A 12,876-nucleotide genomic window follows, 5' to 3' on the forward strand; every position below is an offset into this window, starting at 1 on the left:
GGAGAAGGGGGGAAGCACTTCCCCCCTTCTCCCCTGGTGAAGGCCTACCATACCAGGCCTACCATACCAGGCCTGAGGCCTACCATACCAGGCCTCAGGCCTACCATACCAGGCCTCAGGCCTACCATACCAGGCCTGAGGCCTACCATACCAGGCCTCAGGCCTACCATACCAGGCCTGAGGCCTACCATACCAGGCCTACCATACCAGGCCTGAGGCCTACCATACCAGGCCTACCATACCAGGCCTCAGGCCTACCATACCTACCATACCAGGCCTCAGGCCTACCATACCAGGCCTCAGGCCTACCATACCAGGCCTGAGGCCTACCATACCAGGCCTACCATACCAGGCCTCAGGCCTACCATACCAGGCCTACCATACCAGGCCTACCATACCAGGCCTGAGGCCTACCATACCAGGCCTACCATACCAGGCCTCAGGCCTACCATACCAGGCCTCAGGCCTACCATACCAGGCCTACCATACCAGGCCTGAGGCCTACCATACCAGGCCTCAGGCCTACCATACCAGGCCTACCATACCAGGCCTACCATACCAGGCCTGAGGCCTACCATACCAGGCCTCAGGCCTACCATACCAGGCCTCAGGCCTACCATACCAGGCCTACCATACCAGGCCTGAGGCCTACCATACCAGGCCTCAGGCCTACCATACCTACCATACCAGGCCTCAGGCCTACCATACCAGGCCTCAGGCCTACCATACCTACCATACCAGGCCTCAGGCCTACCATACCAGGCCTACCATACCAGGCCTGAGGCCTACCATACCAGGCCTCAGGCCTACCATACCTACCATACCAGGCCTCAGGCCTACCATACCAGGCCTCAGGCCTACCATACCAGGCCTGAGGCCTACCATACCAGGCCTACCATACCAGGCCTCAGGCCTACCATACCAGGCCTACCATACCAGGCCTACCATACCAGGCCTGAGGCCTACCATACCAGGCCTACCATACCAGGCCTCAGGCCTACCATACCAGGCCTCAGGCCTACCATACCAGGCCTGAGGCCTACCATACCAGGCCTCAGGCCTACCATACCAGGCCTCAGGCCTACCATACCAGGCCTGAGGCCTACCATACCAGGCCTCAGGCCTACCATACCAGGCCTCAGGCCAACCATACCAGGCCTGAGGCCAACCATACCAGGCCTCAGGCCTACCATACCAGGCCTACCATACCAGGCCTGAGGCCTACCATACCAGGCCTCAGGCCTACCATACCAGGCCTACCATACCAGGCCTCAGGCCTGGTATGGTAGGCCTGGTATAATGACATTATACTACATTATACTACATTATACTACATTTATACTACATTATACTACATTATACTACATTACACTACATTATACTACATTATACTACATTATACTACATTATACTTACATTATACTTACATTATACTACATTATACTACATTATACTACATTATACTTACATTATACTACATTATACTACATTTATACTACATTATACTACATTATACTACATTATACTACATTATACTACATTTATACTACATTATACTACATTTATACTACATTATACTACATTATACTACATTACACTACATTATACTACATTATACTACGCATAATGTAATTTGTGAAACCCAGCCTGTCACTGCATGGTTTCCTCCTCCATCGCTGTGTGAATACATGTATGTAAAGTGCCTTGTGTACGGTGTGCTATACAGTATATGCCACTATTTACCGTGTGTGTGTGTGTGTGTGCGTGTGTGTGTGTGTGTGTGTGTGTGTGTGTGTGTGTGTGTGTGCGTGTGCGTGCTAGGTTGAGGTGTAAGGATGACGTAGCAGCAGCAACAGCAGTAGCAGAGAAACTCAGATCATCAAAAACAGAAACACAGGTAATGATTTTAACGATACAGAGTGTAAAAACACAGGTAATGATTTTAACGACACAGAGTGTAAAAACACAGGTAATGATTTTAACGACACAGAGTGTAAAAACACAGGTAATGATTTTAACGACACAGAGTGTAAAAACACAGGTAATGATTTTAACGACACAGAGTGTAAAAACACAGGTAATGATTTTAACGACACAGAGTGTAAAAACACAGGTAATGATTTTAACGACACAGAGTGTAAAAACACCGGTAATGATTTTAACGACACAGAGTGTAAAAACACAGGTAATGATTTTAACGATACAGAGTGTAAAAACACAGGTAATGATTTTAACGACACAGAGTGTAAAAACACAGTTAATGATTTTAACGATACAGAGTGTAAAAACACAGGTAATGATTTTAACGACACAGAGTGTAAAAACACCGGTAATGATTTTAACGACACAGAGTGTAAAAACACCGGTAATGATTTTAACGACACAGTTAAGTGTAAATGGACATGGTTTTAACCACACACTTTTTCTGTTGTTTTCCTTCTGTCTAATCGGCCCAAAACATTGTGTTTATTGTCATGATTTTTCACAACAACAGCTGGCTTTGGCCGAAGCTTACAGGTGTTTAAATAAATAGGCCTACTTTTTGTCCTTTACCTTTTTACTCTGCGGTCAGAGTCGATGAGAGTAATCTCCAGCAAAGAAGAGGTTACATATTTGGGCTACATGTATTTTAGACAACAAACAGGTGAAAGCATGGCATCAAGGGTCCTAACAGGTGAAAGCATGGCATCAAGGGTCCTAACAGGTGAAAGCATGGCATCAAGGGTCCTAACAGGTGAAAGCATGGCATCAAGGGGTCCAAACAGGTGAAAGCATGGCATCAAGGGGTCCTGGGACAGACAGGGTCTCAATTTGAACACTGATGCCTGTCAGTCACAATGTGGGACAGACAGGGTCTCAATGTGAACACTGATGCCTGTCAGTCACAATGTGGGACAGACAGGGTCTCAATTTGAACACTGATGCCTGTCAGTCACAATGTGGGACAGACAGGGTCTCAATTCGAACACTGATGCCTGTCAGTCACAATGTGGGACAGACAGGGTCTCAATGTGAACACTGATGCCTGTCAGTCACAATGTGGGACAGACAGGGTCTCAAATGTGAACACTGATGCCTGTCAGTCACAATGTGGGACAGACAGGGTCTCAATGTGAACACTGATGCCTGTCAGTCACAATGTGGGACAGACAGGGTCTCAATTCGAACACTGATGCCTGTCAGTCACAATGTGGGACAGACAGGGTCTCAATGCCGTGCCCCTATGCACGGCACCAATACCATCATCAAGTTCGCTGATGACACAACGGTGGTGGGTCTCATCAAAAATAACGATGAGACGGCCTACAGGGAGGAGATCCAGCATCTGGCGTCGTGGTGTGCCGATAACAACCTGGCGTTGAACACCAAGAAGACCAAGGAGCTCATAGTGGACTTCTGGAGGACTAGGGCTGTCACTCACGCTCCCATTCACATCAACGGAGCAGAGGTCGAACGGGTCCCCAACTTTAAATTCCTGGGGGTCCACATCTCTGAGGACCTCTCCTGGACCCTCAACACCGCGTCTCTGGTCAAGAAGGCCCACCAGCGTCTCTTCTTCTTGAGGAGACTGAGGAAAGCACACCTATCTCCTCAGATACTGGGGAATTTCTACCGCTGTGCCATCGAGAGCATCCTCACGTACTGCACCACGGTCTGGTACGGAAACTGTACAGCCTCTGACCGGAAGGCACTGCAGAGGGTGGTGAAAACTGCCCAACGCATCACCGGAACATCTCTCCCTGTCATTAAGTCCATCTATGACAGACGATGCCTGAGGAAGGCTCATAACATCATAAAGGACCCCTCTCACCCCAACCACAGTCTGTTTGCCCTCCTCCCCTCTGGGAGACATTATAGGAACCTTGGTTCCAAGTCCAGCAGACTTAGGAACAGCTTCTTCCCCTCCACTGTCATCTACCTAAACTCCTCTTCCACTCCTCTCCTCCCCCCCAGTGTCAGCCCCCAACCCATCCACCATCCCTGTCGAGACTCTAGACTCATCCTAGTCTTGCACTATGTGGACTCGTGTGATATGGCCACTGGACTTGTGGAATATGGTCTCTGGACCTTAGTTTAGCACTTTGTGCATTGGGCCACGTGCAATAAGGGCTACGTGCAATATGGACAGATCTTGTTTTTTCTCTTCCTTCTCATATCCTTATTTATTTATTTAAATGACTACTGCTCAGCCCATATCTACTGTTACTACTGTACTACTGTATTAATGTATCCTCCTCTTTACTGACATGTTTGCACTATTGGTGACTGGTGAGATGCGAAAATACTTTTCGCTGTGCTGTACTTGTACTGTACATTGACAATAAATTGAATCTCATCTCAATGTGAACACTGATGCCTGTCAGTCACAATGTGGGACAGACAGGGTCTCAATGTGAACACTGATGCCTTCCAGTCACAATGTGGGACAGACAGGGTCTCAATGTGAACACTGATGCCTTCCAGTCACAATGTGGGACAGACAGGGTCTCAATGTGAACACTGATGCCTTCCAGTCACAATGTGGGACAGACAGGGTCTCAATGTGAACACTGATGCCTTCCAGTCACAATGTGGGACAGACAGGGTCTCAATGTGAACACTGATGCCTTCCAGTCACAATGTGGGACAGACAGGGTCTCAATGTGAACACTGATGCCTGTCAGTCACAATGTGGGACAGACAGGGTCTCAATGTGAACACTGATGCCTGTCAGTCACAATGTGGGACAGACAGGGTCTCAATATGGGACAGACAGGGTCTCAATGTGAACACTGATGCCTGTCAGTCACAATGTGGGACGGACAGGGTCTCAATGTGAACACTGATGCCTGTCAGTCACAATGTGGGACGGACAGGGTCTCAATGTGAACACTGATGCCTGTCAGTCACAATGTGGGACGGACAGGGTCTCAATGTGAACACTGATGCCTGTCAGTCACAATGTGGGACGGACAGGGTCTCAATGTGAACACTGATGCCTGTCAGTCACAATGTGGGACGGACAGGGTCTCAATGTGAACACTGATGCCTGTCAGTCACAATGTGGGACAGACAGGGTCTCAATGTGAACACTGATGCCTGTCAGTCACAATGTGGGACGGACAGGGTCTCAATGTGAACACTGATGCCTGTCAGTCACAATGTGGGACAGACAGGGTCTCAATGTGAACACTGATGCCTGTCAGTCACAATGTGGGACAGACAGGGTCTCAATGTGAACACTGATGCCTGTCAGTCACAATGTGGGACAGGGTCTCATTTCGCTATCCTTTTAGACAAAGTGTTTGACTGTACTGTGAACTGTTTGCATTAATCTTCCTAATTAACTAATCAATCAATCAATCAACAGGACGATGACGGAGAACCAAACGGTTCGTCTCGTCTGCAGATGTTCAGTCTGATGACGTTCCTCTGTTGGTCTGTGATCCTCATCGTCTGTAAGTAACACACACACATACACACACACACACACACACACACGCACACACACACACGCACGCACGCACCAAGGGGCCAGTGAGGCAATTCAACGTTGAAGCTCTGGGCCCTAGTGGTAGGAGGAGGGACTACAGGCGGACCCGTGGATTCATGACCGGGAAACCTTAACATTGAGCGCTCGGTTGCACTTCCGTATTTGACCACCAAAATGTGGTGGTCAAATGCGGAAGTAGACGTTCTGAGACGGTACTTCCGGCAGTCTTCCGGGTGCTTCAAAACGCCACTGAGCAACTTCCACTGACATGAATAGCTGGGGGGGCGGAGCTTCGTGCCAGTTCAGTCTCTATCCTTTTATATACTCTATGGCACGCACGCACGCACGCACATACATTTCACTTTCAAAATACTTTGTCTGCTTAGGCTTATCTGTGAACACCCCAGACAGTTTATAATTCTCATGTGAACACCCCAGACAGTTTATCATTCTCATGTGAACACCCCAGACAGGTTATAATTCTCATGTGAACACCCCAGACAGGTTATAATTCTCATGTGAACACCCCAGACAGGTTATAATTATCATGTGAACACCCCAGACAGTTTATAATTATCATGTGAACACCCCAGACAGTTTTTAATTCTCATGTGAACACCCCAGACAGGTTATAATTATCATGTGAACACCCCAGACAGGTTATAATTATCATGTGAACACCCCAGACAGGTTATAATTCTCATGTGAACACCCCAGACAGTTTATAATTCTCATGTGAACACCCCAGACAGTTTATAATTCTCATGTGAACACCCCAGACAGGTTATAATTATCATGTGAACACCCCAGACAGTTTATAATTATCATGTGAACACCCCAGACAGGTTATAATTATCATGTGAACACCTCAGACAGGTTATAATTATCATGTGAACACCCCAGACAGGTTATAATTCTCATGTGAACACCCCAGACAGGTTATAATTATCATGTGAACACCCCAGACAGTTTATAATTATCATGTGAACACCCCAGACAGGTTATAATTATCATGTGAACACCTCAGACAGGTTATAATTATCATGTGAACACCCCAGACAGGTTATAATTCTCATGTGAACACCCCAGACAGTTTATAATTATCATGTGAACACCCCAGACAGTTTATAATTATCATGTGAACACCTCAGACAGGTTATAATTATCATGTGAACACCCCAGACAGTTTATAATTATCATGTGAACACCTCAGACAGGTTATAATTATCATGTGAACACCCCAGACAGTTTATAATTATCATGTGAACACCCCAGACAGGTTATAATTATCATGTGAACACCTCAGACAGGTTATAATTATCATGTGAACACCCCAGACAGGGTTTAATTCTCATGTGAACACCCCAGACAGGGTTTAATTCTCATGTGAACACCCCAGACAGGTTATAATTATCATGTGAACACCCCAGACAGGTTATAATTCTCATGTGAACACCCCAGACAGGGTTTAATTCTCATGTGAACACCCCAGACAGGGTTTAATTCTCATGTGAACACCCCAGACAGGTTATAATTCTCATGTGAACACCCCAGACAGGTTATAATTCTCATGTGAACACCCCAGACAGGTTATAATTCTCATGTGAACACCCCAGACAGGTTATAATTCTCATGTGAACACCCCAGACAGGGTTTAATTCTCATGTGAACACCCCAGACAGGGTTTAATTCTCATGTGAACACCCCAGACAGGTTATAATTCTCATGTGAACACCCCAGACAGGTTATAATTCTCATGTGAACACCCCAGACAGGTTATAATTCTCATGTGAACACCCCAGACAGGTTATAATTATCATGTGAACACCCCAGACAGGTTATAATTCTCATGTGAACACCTCAGACAGGTTATAATTCTCATGTGAACACCCCAGACAGGTTATAATTCTCATGTGAACACCCCAGACAGGTTATAATTATCATGTGAACACCCCAGACAGTTTATAATTCTTATGTGAACACCCCAGACAGGTTATAATTATCATGTGAACACCTCAGACAGGTTATAATTCTCATGTGAACACCCCAGACAGTTTATCATTCTTATTAAAAACTGTCTGGGGTGGAGAGTCACATGAGCTGTAGATGATAAAATGACGTTGGTACTTTTGCACCTTGGTAAAGAATGCCTCTTCCAGACTGCATGTGAAAAATGAAAATATAAAGTATAAAACAGTATTATAGGCCTAGATATGATTCTTAGTGAGTAAATTAAACATTAGACACTTCTTATTACACACAATTTATCAACATGTAACTGTCGTCACATTCAGTAATTAAACATTACAAACATCTTATTACACACAATTTATCAACATGTCACTGTCGTCACATTCAGTAAATTAAACATTACAAACTTCTTATACAGACAATATTAATCAACATGTCACTGTCGTCTCATTCATATTGTCTTTTATTTCTGTTTTTATGTTAAATTCTAATCATTTATTTATTCCATGTGTTCACAGGAAGCGCTGTGGGGCGAGCGTCAGTCTGCTGTAATGAGAGCAACAGTGCCACCCGGTGGACACTACATCACACTGCATTCAGTTCTGAACTAACCATTAGTTTCTCTATTGATTACTTTCTTTGATTGACAGGATCTGTTTGATTGACAGGATGTGTTTGATTGACAGGATCTGTTTGATTGACAGGATGTGTTCACAGCAGCCGTGATGGACAGATCTTCCTCACCTCCTTCACCGATGATACTAGGCTTTTACTGTGGTTCTCCAACCTGGTCCATTTGGTTACACTCTCACAGTTACAGACCTGTAAGGGTCCATTTGGTTACACTCTCACAGTTACAGACCTGTAAGGGTCCATTTGGTTACACTCTCACAGTTACAGACCTGTAAGGGTCCATTTGGTTACACTCTCACAGTTACAGACCTGTAAGGGTCCATTTGGTTCCATTTGTGCACTCTCCCACATAAACAGCTTGAATGTAGTATATAAAAAAAAAATTAATCTCTTTTTCAGTCTTTTTGATTTATTTTTCAGGCCTCATTCACACGTACACAACAAATGTTTGGTCCGTGTGTGATGTCTGATTGCAGTTTGATTGCTGCTCCAATTCATTTTCAATGGGAGTCACATGGTTTGACCAAACATTTTTGTTTGATGAGCGGGGAGCAATCAGCAATCAGCGATCAAACACAAATGTTTGATCAAACCATGTGACTCCCATTGGAAAAGCATTGTGTTGGCCCAAAAAAACAGAAAAATGACCAAACATTGCTTGATTGGCGTTGTGAACTAGGCCTCAACATAATTATTATAAAATAAATGCGATTAATTAGTGTGAGCGATGTGACGAGCGATTAATTAGTGTGAGCGATGTGACGAGCGATTAATTAGTGTGAGCGATGTGACGAGCGATTAAATAGTGTGAGCGATGTGACGAGCGATTAATCGCCCATCTCTAGTATCATTGGTGACACCAGGAAGTAAGGATCTTTACAACATGCTGCTCTGCATTACAGCCTGCGGGGTTGTTTTTTTGATAATTGTTTATTTTTTATTTTCTTTATCAACTATTGACGTGAACATGAATGAATGAATGAATATGTATTACAATTTACAATGTAGTCATTTATCAGACGCTCTTAATCCAGAGTGATTTACAGCAACAACACATGATGATACAATACATAGACTTACAGCAACAACACATGGTGATACAATACATAGACTTACAGCAACAACACATGGTGATAAAATACATAGACTTACAGTAACAACACATGGTGATAAAATACATAGACTTACAGCAACAACACATGGTGATAAAATACATAGACTTACAGTAACAACACATGGTGATAAAATACATAGACTTACAGTAACACCACATGGTGATAAAATACATAGACTTACAGTAACAACACATGGTGATAAAATACATAGACTTACAGTAACAACACATGGTGATAAAATACATAGACTTACAGTAACACCACATGGTGATAAAATACATAGACTTACAGTAACAACACATGGTGATAAAATACATAGACTTACAGTAACAACACATGGTGATAAAATACATAGGCCTACCATATAATATGGTAGGCCTATAATATAGTATAATATAGTCATCATCAGTAAACTATAGAATATATCATCTGTCTAACAGTAGAATATGAGGAATATCGTATCTATATACACCTTGGAGCAGTGGTTCCCGAACCAAATGGACCCTAACGGGATCCATTTGATTCCATTTGTACACTCTCAGTTAAATTATTTTTTATGTATCAGGGTCCCAGTGATAGAAATGCCATTAAATAGGAGACCGTAGCCTAATTCAGGTCAAACCGGGGGCCCTAGAGCCGTAAACATCTTCTCTTATGGGGGTCCTGGGCATGTATTTCCAAATAGGGGTCCACGGGCTGATGAGTATCATTTTGGGGGTCCTTGACATGGAAAGGTTTGGGAACCACTGTTACAGAGTGCTATGTCTACATAAAACGCTGTCTGTTACATGTTGAGCCTTTAAGGTCATCAGTCCAGACTAACAGGTGAGTCTGGACTGTAAGGTCATCAGTCCAGACTAACAGGTGAGTCTGGACTGTAAGGTCATCAGTCCAGACTAACAGGTGAGTCTGGACTGTAAGGTCATCAGTCCAGACTAACAGGTGAGTCTGGACTGTAAGGTCATCAGTCCAGACTAACAGGTGAGTCTGGACTGTAAGGTCATCAGTCCAGACTAACAGGTGAGTCTGGACTGTAAGGTCACCTGTAGTCTGGACTGTAAGGTCACCTGTAGTCTGGACTGTAAGGTCACCTGTAGTCTGGACTGTAAGGTCACCTGTAGTCTGGACTGTAAGGTCACCTGTAGTCTGGACTGTAAGGTCACCTGTAGTCTGGACTGTATATCTTGTCGCCTTACCCCTTAAACCAATACTTTTTTGTATTATTATTTTTTTTGTATTTTCTTTTAAATAGTTCAAACAGCCAACCTACATCGACACGTTGTGAGCTTGTAGATCGGCTATATATTTCAACTAAAAAATAAATCTTCAAATTTTGATCCCATGATTTTTGCAACCCATTTTGTGTCAATTACTTAATGTACTCCTGGGCTCTACACTCCCTCTGCCAACCTGGGGAGAGCAACGGACTGACCTCATGCTTCCTTCAGTGCATGAGGAGTCCAAGCTGCTTCTTTTCACCTAACAGGGGCGGGAGTTTTCCCGGTTATTTGAACTGTTTAGAAATGTTTTTCAAAATAGAAAAAAATATAAATGCCAGAATCATTTAGGGGTAACAGTGATGTGCAACATGTCTGTCCTTTGCTTCATCTGCACTTCTGTGAACGCTGTCGCTTTGCTTTTAGAAATCATAGTTTCAGCAACACAAAATATCGCACATTAACAGTATGACACACACACACACACACGCACACACACACACACACACACACACACACACACACACACACACACACACACACACACACACACACACACACACACACACACACACACACACACACACACGCACACATGCACACACACGCACACAGCGCACACTCGCCACCTGATGTATATATTGTTTTGAATGTTTTTAGTTTTTGTAATTGGCCTATATGAGTTTTCTCTCCATTTACTGGACAGTAAAGAGATGAATAAATTCAATACAATAAAGTCTGATTCTGTCTGTCTTTAAGAATTACATTTATTATTTTAATATTATTATTACTATTACAAAAAACAAAAAAATCACACCTGTGTGAAGTGAAGGGCGCTGCTAATATGTGGCAGCGGTGGCCGAACGGATAGCGGCGCGGTCTTGATACCGGAAGGTTCCTGGTTCGAATCAGCCGTCCGACACGGTTAAAAATTACCACCGCTGAAATGCCCTTGAACAAGGCATCAACCACTACGATGAAATGTGTTCTATGAGCAGGGCCTGGCTGGAAACAAGTATCTGATGCTTAGCCCAGATACCCTGGGTAAATATGCCCTCATTTCATTTATATATTAAAGTCTAACTCATGTTGATTCAGTGATGTAATGGTGATGTAAAACAAACGGTGCAAACACAAACATTAAACGCCATTAACAATAAAGAGACAATATGACGTAATTAGTTACAAATTGACCTAAATGTTCCCTTCATTGTCAATGACGTTTTTAAAACATACATTTAACTAAAGACAAACATTAAACCTGTATATAGGAGGAGCTAGGGGAGGGGCTAGGGGGGGCTAGTGCCCCTCAAAAACACTGCATGGATGCACCTGGGACTCAGTGGTGGTTTCCGCCGCCATCGGTGAATGTAATAAATACACAATCTATTTATTAATAATCTTTATCCCACGATTTTGTAACCCATTTTTCACCCCTGTGTCAATTATCTAATGTGATCCTGGGCTCTACACACCCTCCGCCAACCTAGTCCCCATATATGGGGGACATGGGGAGAGCGACTTAATACTCATGCTTCCTTCATGCCTGAGTGTCCAAGTTGCTCCTTTACACCTGACAGGGGGGAGTTTCCCTGGTTGGACGTAGCGCGTGGAAGGAACACGTTATTCCAACCAGTTCCTTTCCCCTCCACCAGGCGCCCCGGCTGGCCAGGGGCAGTATAGAGACCAGTTCCTTTCCCCTCAGGCGCCCTCTCCCTTAGCCTCGGTCCCAGGCTCACTTAACTGCGAAAAAGAAGAGCCTGGTCACAACCTAGGACAAATAAGCTATCTAAGGCAGGACTTCCGCCGTGTAACCCCCCCCCCGGAAGTTAACGTTTTTTGACCAATCGCAGCGTTGTGTTCCCGAAAATGTATTCCCGCTGAAATGATCATTGGGTGGGGACTAGTAAACACAGCCGCACCGCGTGACGTAGTTATCTTACACGCAACACTTCCGCCACTTCCGCTGATAGTCTTTTCAGCGTAGGTCTTGGCCAGGGTGCCTCTCCCTACGCTCATTCTGTAGCTCCGAGATGAGGTCACACACAGGGCCCCTCCCACCCCGTTCAGAAAACAGCGCATGTTTCCACAAGGAACGATTCTTACCCTTTTCTAAACAATTAAATCAAAACGTGAAGGGGCAGAAGAGGTTTTCACTAATTCAAATTTAGCAACGTCCAAGAAAATCCAACTTTAAACGGTTACACGAGCGTCTAGCGGTTGTTTAGAATGTTTTTCAAGGAAGTTGAAAAGCTTTAGCGCCTCCCCGGCGCCTCCCCTGGTCGAAGATTTCCAACTGACTTCAGTTCACTCGACATGCACGCGCACACGCATGAATCCCTTGATAAACATGGAAGCGGCTGACTAAACCAACCGCTGTAACGCTCGTAACCGTTTAAACTCGGATTTTCTTGGACGTTGCTAAATTTGAATTAGTGTAAACCTCTTCTGCCCCTTCACGTTTTTA

General features: G+C 44.4%; 1 protein-coding gene across 1 annotated transcript in view; it reads left to right on the plus strand.

Moving 5' to 3' along the window:
• Window positions 1-8,584, plus strand: part of LOC306926761 (uncharacterized protein) — a 30,937-nt gene extending 22,353 nt beyond the window's left edge. Inside the window, exons 4-6 of the mRNA XM_079506177.1 lie at window positions 1,822-1,897; window positions 5,351-5,438; window positions 7,963-8,584. Coding sequence (XP_079362303.1) covers window positions 1,822-1,897; window positions 5,351-5,438; window positions 7,963-7,964 — 166 coding nt within the window. The 3' untranslated portion in view covers window positions 7,965-8,584. The remainder of the gene's footprint in view (window positions 1-1,821; window positions 1,898-5,350; window positions 5,439-7,962) is intronic.
• The last annotated feature ends 4,292 nt before the right edge of the window (window positions 8,585-12,876 follow it).

The sequence above is a fragment of the Electrona antarctica genome (assembly GCF_951216825.1).
Source record: "Electrona antarctica genome assembly, chromosome: 7".
In the NCBI taxonomy this organism is placed as follows: Eukaryota; Metazoa; Chordata; class Actinopteri; order Myctophiformes; family Myctophidae; genus Electrona; species Electrona antarctica.